The 22,654-nt window shown below is 43.2% G+C and overlaps 1 protein-coding gene across 1 annotated transcript; it reads left to right on the plus strand.

The window, feature by feature from the left end:
• Nucleotides 1–19,624: 19,624 nt before the first annotated feature.
• Nucleotides 19,625–20,560, plus strand: LOC125629635 (olfactory receptor 10A7-like). Its single transcript, XM_048835018.2, has one exon. It carries the CDS (start codon nucleotides 19,625–19,627, stop codon nucleotides 20,558–20,560), a length of 936 nt encoding a protein of 311 aa, XP_048690975.2.
• The last annotated feature ends 2,094 nt before the right edge of the window (nucleotides 20,561–22,654 follow it).

Raw genomic sequence — 22,654 nt, forward strand, 5'->3', positions numbered from 1 at the left:
TTAATATTGGTGCATTGAGATTACCTCTCATTCTGAGTGATACAACCATAGGTGAGATCTGCTGAGGCCTTTGAGATAACAACACCACAGGTTTAGCACTGGGGTGCTGATGAAAGAGAATTTTCATTGGTGGGACCATCAGTGAAGGGACTCAATCTATTCCTTAGTCCAACAGAACCTGAATGCATTGAGCTGTGGGGCATGGTGCAAAGCTTATCTCATATCCCAGGCTTCTCATAAATGGGATTATGGGCATAGTGGGGCAGAGGGGGGAGAACTGTTCTGATATGGGAACCAGGCCAGTTGTATTTTTGTACATTGTTTATATATGCACCCAGAGTTGTAAGCCTAACAGGCGATGTCTCTGTGCAGGAGTGAGTGAATTAGAGTACATTTCCTGTTCTTTGTGGCCTCTCAGCATGGTTTTATGTGGCAATGAAGTAGTGGGCCTGGCTATGATTTTTATGTGGGTTTTGCAGGTTTGTGCTTCACCAGCTTATGTACAGAGCAGGCAGTTTTGCAAACAGTTATGTTGCTGGCGTGTGAAATTCAGGCAACCATTAATGATCCTCTAGGATTGAGTCCTGCTCCCACTGAAGTCAACAGCATAATCCCTAGAGGGTCAAATCCTGCCCTTTCCTCCATGGATGCAGAAGGGACACCTGGGAACAGAATCAATCAGCCCTGTTGAATAGGGGATAGGATATGGAGAGCCATGCCGCGTGTGTGCAGACCTTAGCTCTGCTCAGCAGTAGCTCCCTATGTGTGCTAAAAGGGAAAAGAAGCAGTGGGCTAAGGGTGTGCCTGAGGATCCTCTTTTATGTGGATCCTTCTGTTCCCCACTGTCACACTCAGAGGGCGAGCTATGCTTTAGATGCCTTTGCAGTATCTCTTGAGTACACCCCTTCAAGTGACAGATCTAGGCCTGTCTTTTTCTCAGGGTAGAATTCTGCAGTTCACTCTGCTATTAGACTGGGTTTCTTACTGCAGTCCCCTTGTTTCCCAACCATGATAATTCCACACATCCAGCTGTATTCTGAACCTTCAATAACGATCCCTTTGGGAGCTTGTCATCAGTGTCTGATTCAAGCTTCTTCCAAACAAACACATTTGTTCATTAATCCAAAGGTACATAGCAATGAGAGAACAGGGTTTAAAAATCACAAAAAGCCTATATGCATTTCGCTTTACCTAACTTAGCCTTTCCTTGACGGTTTAAGTAGGTTCCACTTAACCCCGTCACTGGGCTGGGTGAGATGCGTTCCCCTGTAACTACTGCTCCTTGGACATCCCAGACAGCATCTCTCCCCTCTTAAGTCTCAGGTTGTCTTTTTAACCATTCTAAAGTCTCTTTGCTTCGTGTTTCTGACTAAAGATCTCCTGGGGTTTTGAGCAGGGCACCAAATTCACTTACGCATGTCTCCAGAGGGTACTGGAGATGCTCTTCACAGAATGGATTGCTGGTATGGGCCTCTGAACACCAGGAAATTGAATTCTATCTACTAGTGTTGTGTGTGGTTCCTGCAGGATTATCAACAAACTCACAGAGCTAGACAGAGATACAAAACATTCAAAAAATTAGTATATATAATGTCCATGTTCTTCACAGCCACCCTCAGAGGAATGAAGTGTTTTTGGACCACTGTGGCTAGTGCGTTTTCAGAGCTGCAATAATAGAAAGGTCCAGCAGCTACTTCATAGCCTGAGTATGGAAAACTCTTTTGCCCCAGTCTCAGGGCCAGCTCCAGGCACCAGTGTTCCAAGCTGGTGCTTGGGGTGGCAGTTTCCGCCGCGGCGGCTATTCGGCAGCAGCTCCTCAGTCCCGCCGTCTGCAGTGGCAATTTGGCGGCAGCTTCTCCCCTTTGCCATCTGTGGCAGCAGTTTTTTTCACTGCTTGCGGCGGCAAAAACTTTAGAGCCGGCCCTGCCGAGTCTGCCATGGAGCTAGCTAGCATCCAGCCCAGCTACTGGGACGAAGGATTTGGGAACAAAGTCAGACGTGCCACTTACTGCTAGACTCTCAGAATCTGACCCCATGAGTTAAGTTCCTTTGAAAACTAAAATGAATATGGGAAGTTCCCCTATCTCCTCTGAGGAAACCCTACCAAGCAGAATCACTTGGTTCAAAAACAAACATAAAAACTCTGATGTGCATGTTCACTATCAGAACTGGACACAAACGCTTATACGAGTGCACATATTAAAACAAAAATTAAATTCAAGTACAAGTAATCTCTACTTTAGTTTACTTGAGTTTGTATTTGAAAAGAGAATTTATAAACTCAAATTACTTGCAAATTTTGAGAGAACCCTTGTCAAGGGCATGCGTAATAGAAACATTGGCCTGCCACTTCCCAGGAATGACTGGCATTGAGCCTAACTCATTATTTTATCAAGGATCTGGCAGTCAATCAATAGGAAATTATCTGTTCTGTATTGACGTAAATCATAGTTGGTTTCCCTTGAATGATATGCCAAATCCTTGACAGAGTGAGTTATTGTGTGTTCTATGCCAGTTTTCTTTCTATATCAGTTCAACTACAAATTCTTCTTTGAATGCAATCAAATAGCAGTAGAATCCAAAACAGAACTATCTCATGGGAACACAGAAATTGCTATATCTAGTGCATCACCCTGCTTCCAGCTGAGGCCAATACGCACTGCATCAGAGGTCTAGGAATTGCAGGGAGAAATGCACCTTTTCAGTTATGCAATGTGATGCATAGGAAGGGGCAGAATTCATTGGACCTCCATATTTCACCCTGAAATAGAAGATTAATTATTATTTTTAACTCCTCTACAATTTGTCTGTAGCACCTGTAACCCCAGCATGTAAGTGCCTATCACCATAATATCTCATTTGGATCCACAAAGCATGATCCACGGGTGGTCTTCATAGTAATTATTACTCTTTGCTTCTCCACAGTTCTAGGGAAGCTCCCCTAGGTAGAGATTGCTTTGATTTAACCCCTTTCTCTCATGCTAGTGTTCACTGCATAGATGTAAAGGTTATTAAAGGTTATGAAATTATACAAGCCTCTTAAATGCTGTTAGTCCCACTCTGCTCTGCTCAGTTGATCAAGCTTCGAAGGAAATGTAGCTCAACACTAAGCCTGCTCGGCTTTGAAGCTCCGCTACACAATCAACGGAGGGATGGAATTTTCTCTGAAGCCAGGCTAATGCCAAGTGATGCCAGCAGATTTTCTTTCAAGCCCTGCTGTCGCTGTGCTGACCAGCACAGGATGGGGCCAGCACCAGCAGCCTGAGTTGCTTGTTCTGTGGAGCTCTGACTCTCTTCAGTTGAAAGGAGTGGGGTTGGCACTGGTGGCTATTCTGAAGTTCTGCTCAAGCCACTGCAGGATGAAAGAAGCGAGGAGGGAGAGAAAAATATGAGGGAGGAGACCACCAGAGAGAGGAGGAAGAGATGGGGGAAACGGAGAGGAGAGAAATGGGTGGGGAAGTATTTTTTAGAATTGTCATTTACAATTGCCTCACAAACATGAAGCATTTTCACGTGGTCCCTATCTGGTTACAGACAGTGGGCTAGATTCCCTAGATCGCTTGGCTGCTTTGCCTCACTGGAGCTGCTTGTACAAGCTGAAGCATACCTGGCCCTATATAGTTATCCCTGAAAGTATAAACTAAATTCCTGAGTTACACCAGCTTTACACTGAAGTAACTCCACTGACTTCAATGGAGTCCTGCATAAAACTGAACTAACACAGCAGTGAATCACTCCCTGATTTTTATTTACACACTTTTGGTATGATGATATTTTACATACCATTTGATTGAGATTTTTGGTGGATTAACAATCCATAAATCCATTATCAACAGTCAGAAATCACTCGTATTCTTTTTGCAATAAAACATGCTATGAATGCAATGGCACATTCTGGAATGTACTTTTGCTCAACCAATATTAGCATACTTTGCATCTGTTGAGGCATGAGGCACACACCTAAAATTATATTATATTTACAAAATTACAAATGCTTACATTATTAACCCACTAACAAACCCACACCCAGGGATAATTCCTTGCCATTCAAGGAGTATACATATTGAGATCCCAGCTGGACAGTTTATTGATTAAAAGCAAGTCAACTAAACCACTTGCAGATATTTATGCGAAATAATTATTCAGATAGTTTCCCAGATTAAGTGGGGGGGAAACCAGCTCTTTTGCAAAATATCAATTTAGCAAAGAGGTTAAGATTACTACGTTATACACCCCATATTTGTAATATGTTTGTTGAGCTTCACAGATAGCAAAAACACAATGCTGCATAGTCCATTTTATCTTAAATGCTTGCTTCTCCTTGTCCTATTATCTGGCAGCGTCAGTGCAGACCCACAGAGCATGTGTGATTGGCACAACTTTTACAAACTGATGAGCCAGGCCTGAGGTTGTTTGAAATCAGTGTTCCTTCTCCTGGGTTCCCTGCCTGCCAGGGCTGACAAACCCCCGCTGCCAGATGGAAGCACAGAGGAGCGAAGTGACTTGCCCAAGGTCACCCCAGTGGCAGAGTCGAGAATCTTGAATCCCAGTACTTCACACTCTTCACTGTACCATGCTGCCTTCTCTTGCCCCTCCCTATACACTCACATTTAATCTTAAATATCTTTCCTCGATGTTCATATTTCCCAAAGTTACTCTGGGGTTTAGGAATATGGTGATCACTGCTGCCTATTCTGAGCTCAAATAATGCTTTTAAAATCAGTCAGTTGAACTCTATTTTTCAATTTTTGCAAATTAAAAACAACATTGTTTTTTAACTTTCTAGAAAGCACAAAAAACTCATGCCAGGAAAGTATGCCAGTGTAAAAACGAATCAGCTACATGTTCTCATCAAAGAAGTTACCAAGTGTTCAGACGCAATAACACTAGAGTTTTGAGACTATATTAATCACAATGAAGTGTGATGATAACTACAGACAGTAGAATGAAAAGGACGAGTAAAAGCATGAAAAAGAACAGAAAAGGATTATGAAATACAAGAAAAATGAGATTCCTCACTACAAAATGTGGAACACATTTTCCCTTTCATTCTGCATGAGTAAAACTCCCAGGATAGAAGTTATTTAATTTTGAGAGGCTGGTTTATAATAATGACTGTTTAGGAGATGTAAAAGTTATTGTGAGGAAACCACAGAGCACAAGGAAGGAGTTGGAAGTGGGGTGGAGGGAGGGAGGGAGAAGGAAAGAGAAAAAAATATTAGATATTATAAAATCAGACTAAAGGAAACAGACACAACTCTGGAGGCAGGTTAGTGAGTGACGATCTGTTATGGTGTATATATTCACAAAATAACAGTTACCAGTAATTTGTCTCTTGTCCAGAGCCATCCTGCCAGAACAGATACCCAGTCTTGGGTACTAAAATATTCCAGAGAAGTCTTTGAAACAATAAAAATGCAACACTACAAGAGGTACTGTAAGCAGCAACAGGAGGTAATAGAATGTAAAAACACACCTTCCACATAGTGTCAATATCTCACTTTTATATGGAAAGAGATAATATGATTTTCAATGAGGTTTTAATGTCTTCACTGAAAGAAAGAGAGCCTCAAAAACAATACAAACACAGAGTAAAATAAAGCCATGTCCTATCCCCTATTGAAAATTACAGGAGGGGAAAAAAGAAAAGGAGTACTTGTGGCACCTTAGAGACTAACCAATTTATTTGAGCATGAGCTTTCGTGAGCTACAGCTCACTTCATCGGATGCATACTGTGGAAACTGCAGCAGACTTTATATATACACAGAGAATATGAAATAATACCTCCTCCCACCCCACTGTCCTGCTGGTAATAGCTTATCTAAAGTGATCATCAGGTGGGCCATTTCCAGCACAAATCCAGGTTTTCTCACCCTCCACCCCCCCACACAAATTCACTCTCCTGCTGGTGATAGCCCATCCAAAGTGACAACTCTTTACACAATGTGCATGATAATGAAGCTGGGCCATTTCCTGCACAAATCCAGGCTTTCTCACATCCCCCCCCACCCCCATACACACACAAACTCACTCTCCTGCTGGTAATAGCTCATCCAAACTGACCACTCTCCAAGTTTAAATCCAAGTTAAACCAGAACATCTGGGGGGGGGGTAGGAAAAAACAAGAGGAAACAGGCTACCTTGCATAATGACTTAGCCACTCCCAGTCTCTATTTAAGCCTAAATTAATAGTATCCAATTTGCAAATGAATTCCAATTCAGCAGTTTCTCGCTGGAGTCTGGATTTGAAGTTTTTTTGTTTTAAGATAGCGACCTTCATGTCTGTAATTGCGTGACCAGAGAGATTGAAGTGTTCTCTGACTGGTTTATGAATGTTATAATTCTTGACATCTGATTTGTGTCCATTTATTCTTTTACGTAGAGACTGTCCAGTTTGACCAATGTACATGGCAGAGGGGCATTGCTGGCACATGATGGCATATATCACATTGGTGGATGTGCAGGTGAACGAGCCTCTGATAGTGTGGCTGATGTTATTAGGCCCTGTGATGGTGTCCCCTGAATAGATATGTGGGCACAATTGGCAACGGGCTTTGTTGCAAGGATAAGTTCCTGGGTTAGTGGTTCTGTTGTGTGGTATGTGGTTGTTGGTGAGTATTTGCTTCAGGTTGCGGGGCTGTCTGTAGGCAAGGACTGGCCTGTCTCCCAAGACTTGTGAGAGTGTTGGGTCATCCTTTAGGATAGGTTGTAGATCCTTAATAATGCGTTGGAGGGGTTTTAGTTGGGGGCTGAAGGTGACCGCTAGTGGCGTTCTGTTATTTTCTTTGTTGATTCACCTTTGTCGGGGATAGTTGATTTATTTATTTTGAATTTTTTATTTATTTATTTTGAAAAATACGTTTAAACAATGTGGAGCCGTCAGGCCGTGCCTATATTTAGCCTATGTAAACGTGTGATGATCCTGTTACTGTTGCCCTATTCTCTTTCCACCCCCTTCCTCTTGTTACTTGTTTGTTGTGTCTTGTATTTTAACAAAGCAAAGAAACTATATAAAACCTCCCAAGCCATGAGTAAGTTTTGGAGAAGGCAAAGGAGAAAAGCCAGGTGAACTGCAAAGTGGAAAAGAGGATGCAGACTGGTGGTTTCCAATGACTTAGACCAAATAAAGCACCGTAGTCCTGGAAACCCATGTACTCGCAATTGCTTTTGAGATCAGGTAACATCCACTAAGAAATCCACTTCTATTAGGGAAAAAATCCAATGTAAAGCTATGGGTAAAGAAAACAAGAAACTGAATGGGCCAGTCCCACAAACTCTGACTCATACAAAAGTAGTCCTCACTGAGGTGAATAGTCTCATTGAAGTCAATGGGCTAGATTCTGGCCAGCCTCTGCATGAGTGTTCAAGCAGGGCCAGGGCACAAGAAGCTTCCCACCTTGCCCAGCTCCTACCTTTAGTCCCTCTCCACATGTGATGGCCGGAATCCTGTTATGATTCTGTCTGCAGCACGAAAGCTTTGATTTTCAGAAGTGATGAGGATCTACTCTTCCCACTGACTTCAACTGACAATCCAGGTGGTCAGTCCCACTGAAAATGAGACACTAGCTCTCTGGACTTGTGTATATACATAGGGGTCCTGACCTAATCCTTTGCTAGGCAGCCAAGATGTCTCAGCACTAAGCAGGAAACATAATGCACCATCTCTCAGGGTGACAGAGACCTACTGTTCTAGTAGATGCACCCTGGAAGTTTGAGGCCTTTTGATTGAAGTCAGCCAGATCTTCCTTGCAATGTGGCCCCTCTGTAACTTGCTCTAGCGCATCCTCAGCGTTCAGGACAGAATCTTGCCCAGTGGCACTGCTGACTTAAGCGAAGACCACACACGTCTGAGAAGTCATTCAATCACTACAGAGCAGGTGGAAAGCAGGAGAGATGGGATATAGGGAAGAATTCAATTGTGGCACATGGACAATAAGTTACTAAATCACAGAAATGTAAACAGGGCTGGAGTTAGGAGGTAGCAAGCAGGGCAACTGTCCAGGGCCGCATGCCACAGGGGGCCCCGTGCCACAGGGGGCCCCATGAAGCAAAGTTACGGGCACATGGTTCAGGCTTCAGCCATGGGCAGCAGAGCTCAGGCTTTGGCTTCCGCTGCATTGCCTGGGGCTGAAGCCCAAGCCCTGCCACGCGGAGCTGAAGCCGAAGCCTGAGGGGGGCTGAAGTTGAAGCTGAAGAAGTCGCCCATCTGTTAGTCATGGAATCCATGACCTCCATGACTAAATCACATCCTTAGATATAGATGAAGAAAAAGAGGAAATGCAATAAGGGACATTACAAGATTGCACTGCCAAAGAACGGATGATCTAGACCACCATGCCATAGCCTTGAGGTCACTCCAGCTATCAAAGGGCATGTCAAATATTCCAGCTCACATCAGCCCTACTACAGTCAGTAACAGAAAAGTGCAAAGGGGACATCAGAAGAACTCACTTTAAACTTTTCTTGTTTTTCAGTTGTCAGGTGAGCCAAGATCCAGAGATGAATCAGAAATGACACTTCTAAACTGGGTAGGATCCTTCTGACAGAGGGGATCGTGTAAAAGACATTTTTCTTGGATATTTGTTCTATTGCTCACATCTATAATTTTAAATTTTAATTTGAGTGAGTCTTTGCATTTAGGGCCTGATCTAAAGCCTATTGGAGTCAATTGGGAATCTTTTCATTGGCTTCAGTGGGCTTTGAATCAGGACCCTGTCACTTAAAGGAAAGAATTGTCTGGAGGCAAATTATTTGTTTTGCCTTACTAACTGTGGGCACGTTAATTTTGTAACTGAAAAAAATGTTTTAACCAGCTGCAGGGTAGATGACAGTTATGAATTATGATATGCTTATGTACATTCGGAAGGCAATTTTCATACAATAATTCTACATTGTATTTTTGTGACCATTATTTTGGTGGGAGGAGAATGAATAGTGTTTAAGGAGCCTGAAATTGAGATAATAATTCAGTAATAAGGTTGGTAAGTATAGCGTTCCTTCACATATATCCTCAAATTTCTATTTCCTACACATTTCACTCAAAAGAGCTTTATTTTGCAGTCGTAGTGTAATAATACATACTGGGGTGGAATCCTGGCCCTCTTGAACTCAGTAGAAGTTTGCCATTGACTTCAATAGGGCTACGACTTCACCTTGATGTATGCTTATCACCTTATCAATAGAGCTGGTTATGCATCATTTATAATGACAGAAGGAAAATGGACTGATAAAAGATGCCTGACAGTATGTGCATAATTTTGCACCTGGGCTACTTATTTTTGTACAAGTTTCTGAAAACCATTGGGAAGCCAACAGGTTGAGAGAACAAGACCTGAAAAGGAAAATATTATCGGTCAGTAACATTATCTCCTAAATGAAACCTAAAATGCAGGGATGGATTAAGGCCTAGGCACTACCGCCCTGCACTAAGGGTCTAATTCCTACAGTCACATAATGAGATTGAAAAAAAAAATATGCTCATGTGAGTGCAAAGAAGAGCTTGAAAACATAAACCAAGTGTAGGTGATCCCTGCAGGAATCTGCAGACAGCCTGAAACAGTAGCTCCAACAGGTGTGAACTGCCCCATTCATCCTAACTCCAAAACCTGCTGTCACCTGAAGGTGAGGCAGAGTCACTGTTCGGGAGTGGGACCATGGTTTGAGGCTGAGCCGAGGCCCCAGGTTGTCCTAATTCAGTCCTGCTAAAATGTAAATAAAAGAAAAAAAAACATAATACTTACCACACTCTTAAAGCAAAGGTACATTTAAGAAAGAAGCCGAATTAAATGACTCATGCTAAATACAAATATCTGTTTCAAGTTCAGGGCATACTCCTGCAACCAGAGCTGCTTAAATAGTGTAGTAAAAACTGATTTTCAATTTTTTTTTTCAGATAAAAGCACAGACTTCATTTCACCATGATTTGTGAGCTCATATTATTCAATATTCACAAGTATTCAGATGACTGCCATGTATTTATGAAAATATTTGCAACCCTTAAAATTTAGCAAATATTACTTAACCAAAAATCCATATCAGGAGTTCATTACTGTCCTGTTTAAATAGTTTAGATCATGCATCCAAGATGCAGAATCAGTACTATGTGCCTTATGTCACTAATTGCCCAGTAGAATAACAAATTGGAAAAATTTACCCTTAGGATCCTAAGTTCCATTGACTTTCAGTGAAACTTAGGATTCTAAGTCCCATTGTCAAAAGCGACCTAGGTACATAGAAGCCTAAGTATCTTAGGTGCTTTGAAAATTTCTTCCTTATGTACTTAGGATCCTAAGTCTTATTTAAAGTCACTTTTTAAAATGGAACTTAAGCCCCTAACTCACTTTGGAGGGCTTTTGAAAAATGTACCCAAAGTGAATACTTTGCAAATTATTGACAATCTAAACATTATTTGACAACTAGTTGGAAATAAAAACTACACTTGCAGAAATCATGATCCGCCTGTCCAAGACACAAGTTCACAGATTGTTGGTCAGGTTTATAAAAAGAAAACTCATACAATATTCTTTGCTTAATTTTTTTTAAATCCTATAACAATGGGCACCCAGCCCTGGCCACCTAAAATAACAAATAGGCATTCAGCTAAGCTATTTCTAAAATTCTGGCCATTCTTCTTTACCTATACATTATATAAAATGTCAGCCATTCTTCTATGCCACAATGTTATATATGAGAACAACATACATATAGGAGGAGGAAATCAGTTTGACCCACATGAAGTAGTAAAGCATATGGGTCTTGGTTATTCCCAAGTATTTACTGGAGAACAGATATCAGATTTCAAAGTTGCTTTTGACCAATTAGAGCAGGTGTTGTAAATGAATCAAGTTTTAAAAGGCAGTTTTCAAACCAGGTTTTCATGATCCCTCACTGCAAAGAATTAATCAATTCAGCATGTGAGTGGGCAGATGGTCACTGCTGAGACCGCAAAACTTATACATAAAAATAAGGTTGGTTGTTTTTGTTTCAAAGAACAAAACTTCGTTGTCTTATTAACAAGTGCAATTCATAATTCTTCCCAAACGGGAAAAAAAACCTGTGTTCTTAGCATGTATTTGTTTTTCTTGGGTGGTAAGCTATGAACAACAAAGCCTATAAATGCATCGTGATCCTTCTAAAACCTGCCTTTAAAAGTGTAAAGCTTTAGCCAGCAATCAGTGTTGTCAATAATTAAGTTTTATAATGTCATGGTTACACTGGAAGTATTCCAGCTAAGCCAGTTGACTAGAATGACTAATTGCTACAGCAAAACATTATGACTATTAACAAATGATATGTCAGTGTAATGAATTATGCCCATTTATTATAGCTAATTATTAATGCTTGTTTTGGGGAGGTGAAGTTGATCATTTTGATTACTCATTATAATTTTCTAATTGTTGGCAGTCAAACATTTTTCCATTTCCCAAATAACAGCTAATGGGTTAAAATGTGTCTGAGCAGATCTCCTATGTGCTTTTACATAATTTGAAGTGTGGCGATCAAATCATATTACCAAAGCAATTACTGGGTGTAGATCATTCAGTTCTGTTTCATGCTGCAATCATACATTTAGTTGAATGCTTTTCTACGTGTCTTTTCTCCTTCTTTCCCCACAGGAGCTGCTCATCCACGTAGCCTTACACGGATTTTTCTTCCAGGAAGGAAGAACAGGAAGAAAGTGTGAGTTTGTTTTAGCCAGTGTTAATCACCAGCTGCTCCAGATAAGTATAGTAGTTTTGGGAATACACTGAATTCTTCTGCAAGTTTTAAAAAACACAATATTATCACTACACAAGAAAAGTTGTGCGGAGAGGACTTACCCAGCTTTCCCATTTTCTACCCTTGTTGATGGTGAGGACAACTATTATCCCAACAGTATAAGGCCATCAGCATTACACAGCTTCTACTACAGGAATAGTGACTCCCCAGGACAGGTAACATCCTCTGTGATTGCCTGGGAGCCCAGGAGAGATGGATTTGAGCTGGACAGAGCCTTAATTAAGGAGCAAAATCAATAAATTATAGAGATTAAAAGAGATGCACTTGCTGAAGAGAAAGGTTAAAGGAGTTCAAAGGCCAGCTCCAGCACACAATGAGGAGGCTACTTTGTAGGATTTGCTAGAAGTGTCCTTGGAGCAGTAGCTGAGTCCCAAGTAGTGTTTCCCACTGGCTTTCTGTGGTGAGACCCACTGTGTGGGGTTTTTTTTCCCTTTTTCCCTGTACAGTCTGATTCCTGGTATTCAGACCCCAAGTATGGTCAGGATCAGCCCCTATAATTCTTGCTCAGACATCATTGTGTAGGTTCTTAGTGCTGTAGCAATTGTCTGTGGCTAAGTGAGACTGGGACCTTCAGTATTGCAACTGACAGTTGCTCCTCCCATTAACAGTCACTGTACTTTGCCTCTTCTCTCAGGGAGAACACTCCCCACCTTACCCCACACCAGTGAACAAAGGGTCAACAGAAGTCTAAACTCAGTTCACCCACTTTGCTGCACCTGAAGGGTGTGTCAGCCTTGATGTATTATTAGACTATCTGGAGAGGAGATAAAAGAAGGCAGTGTAGGCTTGAGGGCACATGCAATGAGTCCAGGACAGAAGAGGTCGGGACTTTCTGGGAAAGAAAGACTGAAGAAGGCCATAGGGGTGGAATAATCTCTTTGGTGCATCCTGGAAAGGGGTGGCACACAGGGGTAATCCTGAAGTGAAGAAAGAAGGAGCTGGGAGGACCTACGGAACAGCTAGAGGCTTGGGAATCAGAGGAGAGGCTGTGTTATGTGCAGGTCAAAGCAGCACAAGGGTCTCAGAGGTAGAAAGTGGTCCAGGGAAACAGCAGTGCATCTGAAGAAGCAGACTTACTGGTTAATACAGGATCCCTGTGCAGAGCGTGGGACTGGGTTCCCCTACTGTCTGTGAGGAAGGGATGCGTAAGCCTGATATAAAGACTATTGAGCCCAGGATAGGACTGAAGATAGTCTCAAGGAAGGAGCGAAAGGATCTCGTGTGTTGGGATGTTTTGGACTCTTAATTGTATACTTCTTACCCTAGAAGGGGTGGAACTTAATCATGGCCTGGCCAGAGGGCTGAGTCTTGAAGAGACATACGGCCAGAGGCCTGCAGTGACTATCAGCAGAAGACACTACAGAGGAGAGAGCCTGCTATGTCAGACTCAGCCATGAGGAGGTGCTCCAGTGGGGAATCTATTCTTCCATGCTTACTTCATCCTGTCCAGATTTTTTTTTTAACTATTTAGATTTTTGAAAAATTGGCTATTGCAAGACAAGGCACTGTAGTTTCCTTTGGGGCTAGCATTAGTCACTTCATTAATACTCCTTCAGATTTAACTATCATCTAGCAAAGCTTTTTGTGTTGGAATGTAATCACATTACAGTGCTAGTTATGTAAGGTAAAATTTTCAAAAGTGCTTAAGGGCCAAAGGTGTCTAGGTTCCTAAAGATGCAGATAGGCACTTTTGAAAATCTCACTAGGTGCCTAAGCATGTTAGACATTTAATTCCCACCTTAAAAAATTTGTCCCCAAGTGATTTAGGAGCTTGAGTTTCATTGAAAGTTATTGGGACTTAAGCTCCTAAGTCACAATTGAAAATGGAACTTGAGCTTCTAAGTAATTTAGGCAGTTATGAAAGCCTTATTTTTAAAGGGGTAAGGGATTAAACATGCCTCAGTTTCCTGACTTTCAGATGTTTGGTCTCTTTAAACAGAACTACAGGGTTTGAAGAACATTGTTTAAATAAACTAATATTTGTTTATACCTTTTGTGCTAAATTAAAGCAACTTTACTCTGAGAACATTTACAAGAGTAAAATCTGCCCTTTAAGGATTAAAAAAGGTAGAATAATATCACTAATATGTAATCTTAAAGACTTCATACCCTCTAAGGGGTATGTTTTATTATGACTATGGTAACCCCTGTATCAGCTAATTTACTCTATTGTACCTGCTCAACATATCCTTGTAGTTTACAGAGCTGTAATCATTGAGGAACTGATGCAGGTAGCACTTAAGTACACAAATAACTTTACATATGCAAATAATCCCACAGACAAGTCCCATGAAACTAGTCAACACTTAAATGTTTGTAAGACTGGGGCCTTAGTTGGGTTCCTGCAATTAAAAATATATTGGTTCAATTTTAAAATAATTATACTTTAGCAATTATTGCCTATAGACCTCAAAGAGTTGAGGACAGTTTCATGGAATGTTTGTGCTCAAGAAATCAGTTCATAACCTTTGCAAACATAGCACAAATGCATCTCAGTGGAAGATGATTCAATTGGTGTTTTTCAGACAGATAATCTGTTTGTACAGGAGACAGTTTGTGTTTCTTGGGTGTACTACTATATCAAAGAACACTAAAAATCCAACAGTCCTGCTAAAAAAATTTGAATTAAAAAAATGGAAAGTTGGACAAATGTTGCAAACTTTGAAGAGAACCAGGAGGACAATAAGTAAAAAGGTATGAGTTACTCATGGCCAGAGAAATGCTTGAGAACTGTATGATATAACCTGCAGTCTCTCTCTAGCCAGGTTCATAGAATATCAGGGTTGGAAGGGACCTCAGGTGGTCATCTAGTCCAACCCCCTGCTCAAAGCAGGACAAGGTTGAGCAGAAAGCAGTCATCCACCACGAAATCAAGGTGTCTGTGAGTTTTCCATTTCCATTGGACACAGATCCCACATCAACAGAAAGGCACTGGATGGATGGGAAACCCCTGCTAAGCCTTTGAGAGCTGCTGCCACAGTATGCGCTCTTGTAGCCACGAATGTTGCAATCATTTTTTGTACGATTTTGTTCCCAGTGGCTATAGTTTGAAACAGCACCCACCTAGCAGTAGGTAAGAAATGAGGAGAGATGCAGTTATGCTGTCTAGGGCCACAGGAGGGCAGAGAGGACAGGTGCAGCTGTGCTGTCCAATGAACAGCAGCCAAAGTGGAGGGGCAAGAAAGGAGAAGTTATGTTGCCAAAGGACCAAAGGAAAGGGAGGTGAAGCTGTATAACGGTGTGTAAGTGCTGAGTAGAGAGCACTGAAGAGACGAGGACCTCTGTGCTGCATAGTGAAAGGTGGATAGTAGCAGATGTTACGGAGTGAGATATGGGCTGTTATATTAAACAAAGGGCCACCACGTGACATGAGAGTCAAGAACAGGAAAGAGGCAGCTATAGAGAGAAGAATCCACTAGAGGAAAGAGCAACAGGCTGTCATGCTGGGAAATCAACACTAGATGGCAGCAGAGTAGAGGAAATGAGGCGGGTGGGGGTGTCAGAAATACTGACTAGTGACCAATAGAGTTCAGTAGCCAATACAATAATGGGGAAAAGAACAGGAGGACTTGTGGCACCTTAGAGACTAACAAATTTATTAGAGCTTTCGTGGGCTATAGCTGATTTCATCAGATGTCCATGATCTAAAATATTTTCCACAAAGGATCATTAGACTAAAACGTGATGTAGAATGGGACTTGTATAATTGCAACTCACAGTGGGCATTGTTGGCTACAACGCTCTGGAGACACAGAATGAACCAAGTGGGAGAAAGGTTGAAGTGGGACTGTATTGAAAAGCATGAAGAAAGAATACAAATATGAGAGAGCATTTACACTTATTAAATCGAAGGGGAAGCCCATTTTCCAAAGGTAGATCACAGGCACCAGCTCATCCCTTCAGGTAACTGCAGGTCTCTCTACTGAGAAAGTCCCATTTCTGCAGAATGATGAAAGACAAGAACCTCAGTGGAACCGGAGTCCTGTCTGCCAAACCCTGAAGAGCTCTGTGTGTCGAAAACATGTCTCTCGCCAGCAGAAGTTGGTCCAATAAAAGGAAAGGAGGACTTGTGGCACCTTAGAGACTAACCAATTTATTTGAGCAGAAGCTTTCGTGAGCTACAGCAGCTCACGAAAGCTCATGCTCAAATAAATTGGTTAGTCTCTAAGGTGCCACAAGTCCTCCTTTCCTTTTTGCGAATACAGACTAACATGGCTATTACTCTGAATCCAATAAAAGGTATTACCTCACCCACGTGGTCTCAAACCCTGAGAAATGAGTTCATCGACTGAAGTGAGAGCTGTCCTACGAATAGAGGTGAGCACCCAATTCCAAACTGCTGCTGCTTTGCATTTATATATCACCTTCCAAACCGGGGTATTAAAGTGCTTGAGTAATTAAGCATGAGCAATTTAAGATTCACCTTCTGTGAAGAATGTGGAAAGTGTCTGTATTCATTTTTACGATACATAGTCTGTGTCAGGATGCTGGGCAAAGGTAGGTAGGACAAGTGTTAGGAGCTGGAGATCCCGGAACTGAAGCCAGGGGTCAGAGTCAGTATCAGGGTCAAGAGTCAAGCCGAGGGTCAGAGCCGGAGGCAGAATCAGGAATTGGGACAAGGGTCAAAACCAGGTTTCAGCATCCCACTTGTGTTTCTAGGGGTTGATCAGGAGTCAGAATCAAAGTCAGAGTCGAGGTCAGTACCAGGACTTCAGACACAGAGAAGCAAGCTGGTCATGGCAGCTGGCTGGGATCCACATTGTTGCCTGGACACTTCTTGGTGCGCCCCATGGGCGAATATAGGGTCAAGGAGCCAAGAGCACTTTCAGTCCGATCATGCAGGATGGAATTTACCGTGGCGTACAACCACTGCAGATTATGGGCCACAGGGAATGAGTCAGCTACAGGCACTGCCAGGTTGCAGTGTGGGGATATTACTTACCCGTTAACCTTACAGGCCCAGGTCCAAGTCCTGCTGATACGCACAGTTACTTTGGGTGGCTGTGGTATGGGTAGCTAAGGGTTAAATTCTGCAAGCACTGCCTCATGGTAGCTGTAGACAGACCTCAGTGGTCTGATGCTCAAAAGGAAAAGCCCCGTGGGAGAAATGCATGAAGCAGTGTATGAGAGATACAGGGTGGGTGAGGTAATATCTCTTATTGGACCAACTTCCATTGGTGAGAGAGACAAGCTTTCAGCTACGACACTGCATGAACCAGTGTAGTCAGGTTCAGACGCCCTTCTCGAACCGCCAGGGGACCTTTGGGCAGGAACCCTGAACTAAGGGACTTCGGAGTGGATAAAAAAACAGCCTGTGGCTCAAAGGGTTACTGTGGTGCTTGGATATATAAACAGGGTGATCTGGAGCAGAGAGGCTATTTTACCTCTGTATTTGGCACTGATGCAACCACTGCTGGAATCCTGCGTCCAGTTGTGGTGCCCACAATTCATGAAGGGTTCAGCGAAGAGCCATGAGGACGGTTAAAGGATTGGAAGACTCAAGGAGTTCAGTCAGTTCAGTTTAACAAGGAGCAGGTTAAGGGGCGAACTGATCACAGTCTGTAAGTAACCATGTGGGGATGAGAAATGTGATAAGGGTGGGCTCATCAATCTAGCAGAGAAAGGTATAACAAGGGTTAAGAGCTGGAAGTTGAAGCTAGACAAATTCATACGAGAAATAAGGCACAGTTTTTATCAGGGAGGGTAATTAACCACTGGAACAATTTACAAAGAGTCATGGTGGATTTCCCATCAGTGGAAATTTTAAAATCAGGATTAGATGTTTTTTCTGAAGGATTTGCTCTAGTTCAAACAGGAATTAATTCAGGGAAGTCTTACGGCCTGTGTTTCACAGCGATGCAGTCTAGATGATCCCAGGGACCCTTCTGGCCTTGGAATCTATGAATAAGTGGGGAGAGATTCTGATTGGGGTGTCAGACTATCCGAGAGGCCGGGGTTGCAGGGGGCAACCTGCCTCATTGTTTTTTGGGGGTACCTGGGTTAAGTGGAACCTGCTTAAACTGGCAAGGAAAGGCAGTGTTTAGATAGACAAATCATCTCATGCCATTTGAAGTCATCACGTATCGGGGTGCTTTACCTCCTACTGAACCGAAACAATTCCCTCAAAGTTATCCAGATCTACGCTCCCACAAGTGCATGCGAAGATGAGGATATGGAAGGATTCTATCAGGAGCTGGAGGAAACCCTCACTCAGAGTTCCACATAAAGGATTGCAATGGGAGATTTTAACGCCAAGGTTGGAAGAAGGAGAGAGGACGAAAAGTTCATAGGTATCGGAGAATGAAACGTGCGAGAACGACTAGATATATTGGCAGAGACGAGGAGAATGTTCATTGGTAACACCTGGTTCCGAAAGAAGGCCAACAGAAGATGGACCCGGATCGCACCAAATGCGAAGACAAAGAATGAAATCGATTATTTCCTGATCGATAGACGACGCTTCCTGCAGGATATTTCAGCAGTGCCATCGTTCAACACCGGAAGCGGCCATCGCCTGCTGAGAGCCAGACTCACGTTCACTGTGAAGGTGGAGAAAAAGGCACTGTGTACGGCGAACAGAAGGCACCAACCGGTAGCTTTCGACAAGGCAACCCTGAAGGAAAACATTTCCAGTGAAGACTGGAGCCTCCTGGACGGCTGCGATGAGGATTATGAGAACTTCAGCAAGAGACTGAAATGGTGCGTGAAATCAGACAATGTGTGCATAGGATTTTATTGTTTTAACCCTGTTTCCCTCTGCTAGGTATGTTTCTGTGAACCAACCAGTCACACCTGTTTTTGAAGAGGCCATCCTGAGTCACTAGAGGTTCACACTGGTCACAAGGTCCCAGAGAGGATTCCATAGCAGGGGACAAAGCCAGTTGTAGCTGCTGGAGTTAAATACGGATGGTGAAACAGGGACGCTGTAGCCTGCAGACACACGGCACCCATTCTATATACATGGGAGATAGAGAGATGGATATACAGCTGAATACTTAAGGAGAGAGAGAGAGAATAGAAAAATCAGTGAAATAAAAGTTTTAACTTTCCTACCAATATTGGTTGGAATTTTCTAAGTGCCTTAATGGATTTAGGTGCCCAACTCGTCAAGAGGAGCGGGTGCCTAACTCCTATAGAGTACTATCAAAGTCTCAGCCTTAATAGTCCAAGAATTCATGTTACAGGGAGAGAATTCCCAGCACAATTTAACAACATTTTCAGGTTCCACAACTTATATAATGGAAAAGGTTTTCAACTCTTATTAATATTTGCTAAAGGTAATAAATCTGGCTCTACCTGTTGGGAATTTTTGATATTTTGGAACTGTGTAACAATGTGAAAGAATCACAGAGGTACATTCATAGATTTATAGATTGGAAAGCCACAAAAGACCATTAGATCCTCTAGTTAGATGTCCAACACTAGATTTATTGATTGATTGATTTGGTTTATACAAAAATATGAAGACTTTCTCAGTAATGGTATCCCACATTTGGACAAACTTTGTCATGAGAAGAGATATGAGATTATGTGAATCAAACTATGTGTGTCTAAATGGCTGCCCGTTATGGTGGGCTCTCAGACGCTTCAACATAGCAACTGGGTTCCTGGTCCAATTCGAGAGATGTTGATATTTTGTTAAATCTGCTGCATAAAACTTACGACAATATATCCAAAGAGTCAACATACCAGCCAGCTCTGTTCCTGCAACTCCATTATCAAACCAGGGGGCTTCCTTCCCCCCAACTTCTTCTTTGCTGGGTTAAAGCTCAAGTATGTTTTTGCCAATCATCTCCAAGACGTATTTTTCTCTTCCTCACTTTTTATCCTTCCTAGATACACCCCATGGCAAACACAGAAGGGAGGAATCAAACGTCCATCACAGAATTCGTCCTCCTGGGATTCAGGGATCTTCCTGAACTGCTGGCCCTACTCTTCCTGCTGTTTCTAGTGATCTACGTTGTGACCTTGGCCGGGAACATCCTCATTGTTGCGCTAGTTGTGGCTGATCGGCACTTTCACACCCCCATGTACTTCTTCCTGGGGAACTTGTCCTGCTTGGAGACCTGCTACACCTCCACCCTCCTGCCCAGGGTACTGGCCAGTTTCCTGACAGGGGACAATACCATTTCTGTTAGTGGTTGTATGACACCATTTTATTTTGTTAGTTTCTTTGCTGCTGCAGAATGCTATCTGCTAGCAGTGATGTCATATGATCGGTACTCGGCGATATGCAAACCGCTCCATTATGCGGCCCTCATGAATACCAGGTTCTGCCTGTCGTTAGCAGCTGGGTCTTGGATAAATGGATTTCTGGCTGGTATCATAGTCATAGTTCTTATGTTACAATTAACTTTCTGTGGCCCCAATAAAATCGATCATTTCTGCTGTGAATCCACAGAAATGTTAAATCTCTGCTGCAATGGCACCAACCAGATAGAGCTTGTCATTACCATCCTGGCTGCTATATTCACTCTGCCTCCATTTGTATTAACCATGATGTCCTATGTGTGTATCATCTTCACCATCCTGAGAATCCCTTCCACCGCCGGGAGGCAAAAGGCATTTTCTACTTGCTCCTCTCACCTCATTGTGGTGGCCATTTTCTGTGGGACCCTAATCACTGTGTACCTGCTACCAAAAACCAACACACTGAGAGACCTGAACAAAGTGTTCTTCATCTGCTATGCAATTCTGACTCCTATGGCCAATCCCTTCATATACAGCCTGATTAACCACGAGGTCAAGGAAGCCCTGAAAAAACTGTCAGTAAGTGTCTAGATTTTATGAGAATTCAGAAACTTTAATCCCTTAAGGCAAGATGGTGTAATACTCATGCTATGTGGATCTTATTTCTCACTCCATTTTTGGTGATATGCGCTTATAACATTTTGAGGATGTGCAAAGTTTTGAAAATATAAGAGGAATCAATACCAGGACTGTTGGAATAAAACTGAGCTGTATTTTACTTGCTGAATGTGGGTAGATATCTCGATTAATTCCATACACTAGAATGACTTAGGGCTAGATCTACGAAGGGACTTAGGTGTTGCAATGAGTAAGTTTTAGTGCCATGCCAGCCAGTGGGAACCTATGCGGTGCATGGGAAGCCAGGCTCCCTATATGGTGCATGGGGAGAAGTAGGCAGCTAAGAAAGGGATCCCCAGAGATCTGCATGTGGAGCAAGGAGCTGCCTCACCTAGCCAAGAGGAAAAATCAGTTAGAGTGTTGCCTAAGCCCCATCTCTCCCATGGAGTTCGACACTGCCTCTGCTTGGGATTTTCAGCTGGGAGCCCCAAGGGGGAGGGGTGAACTCACCAGGCTGTTGGAGACTCAGGTTCAGTCCCCCCGACTAATACGGAGCAGGGATATGACTGTGGGTTCCCCACCCCAGGCGAGTGTCCTAGCCACTGGATGGCAGAGTCCTCCTCTGGCCCAATGCATGTTTAATTAGTTTTACACAGTGGAACAATGTCCTCAGGAGACTCTGAGGGAGCCCCAGACCTGATTGCCCTCCATGCCAGTGCACGGGGAACTCACCCGAGAAGAGGGAAACCCAAGTTTAAATGGCTCCTCTTTGGTGGGGGGGGGAGGAGGGAATTGGACCTGTCTCCCCCACATCCTGGCTGAATGCCCTAGCCACTGGGATCAGGGTTATAATGGAGGCTTCATGCCCCTCAGCCACTTTGGCTGGGGATAGGCATGCTGGGAGCATGCCTACCGGATTGAGCCCTGCAGGTGAGACAGGCAGGGCCACGTCTAGCTTGAGGCTCCTGTGGGGGTGAGGTCTGAGATGAGTGCCTAGACTGAGGGGGCTGTGCATATGTTCACTGGCAGAGACTGGCTCCTACAGGCCTTTAGTGGCAGAGATTTAGCCACCTATGACATCAGGTGTCAGCTGAGCCGGTGTTTTGAGGCTCTCAGTGGTGCCTAAATGCTGGCCCTAGGCACCTGAGTCCCTTTGTGGACCTAGCTCTGAAAACCCAACTTCCGAAGTGATGGATGCTCTTCGGCCCCTGGCCTCTCAATGAGATTTGTGTTCCTGTGTCACCAAGGTCGCTTGAGGCCAGATGTACTTAAAGGTATTGAGGTGCCTAGTGGGATTTTCAAAAGCATCCAGGTGCAGAACATGCCAAAAATGGGTTTAAGCCCCAAGATGGTGCTGAAAGTCCTATTGGCGTCTAAATACATTTTAAAATGTATCAGTGAAATCCTTGCTGATCTTAAGCACAAAAAAGAAGCTTACAAGAAGTGGAAGATTGGACAAATGACCAGGGAAGATTATAAAAATATTGCTCGGGCATGTAGGAGTGAAATCAGGAAGGCGAAATGACACCTGGAGTTGCAGCTAGCAAGAGATGTTAAGAGTAACAAGAAGGGTTTCTTCAGGTATATTAGCAAGAAGAAGAAAGTCAAGGAAAGTGTGGGCCCCTTACTGAATGAGGGAGGCAACCTAGTGACAGAGGATGTGGAAAAAGCTAATGTACTCAATGCTTTTTTTGCCTCTGTCTTCACGAACAAGGTCAGCTCCCAGACTACTGCACTAGGCAGCACAGCATGGGGAGGAGGTGACCAGCCCTCTGTGGAGAAAGAAGTGGTTCGGGACTATTTCGAAAAGCTGGACGTGCACAAGTCCATGGGGCCGGATGCGTTGCATCCGAGAGTGCGAAAGGAGTTGGCGGATGTGATTGCAGAGCCATTGGCCATTATCTTTGAAAACTCATGGCGATTGGGGGAAGTCCCGGACGACTGGAAAAAGGCTAATGTAGTGCCCATCTTTAAAAGAGGGAAGAAGGAGGATCCTGGGAACTACAGGCCGGTCAGCCTCATCTCAGTCCCCGGAAAAATCATGGAGCAGATCCTCAAGGAATCAAT

The sequence above is a fragment of the Caretta caretta genome, chromosome 14 (assembly GCF_965140235.1).
Source record: "Caretta caretta isolate rCarCar2 chromosome 14, rCarCar1.hap1, whole genome shotgun sequence".
NCBI classification, from domain to species: Eukaryota; Metazoa; Chordata; order Testudines; family Cheloniidae; genus Caretta; species Caretta caretta.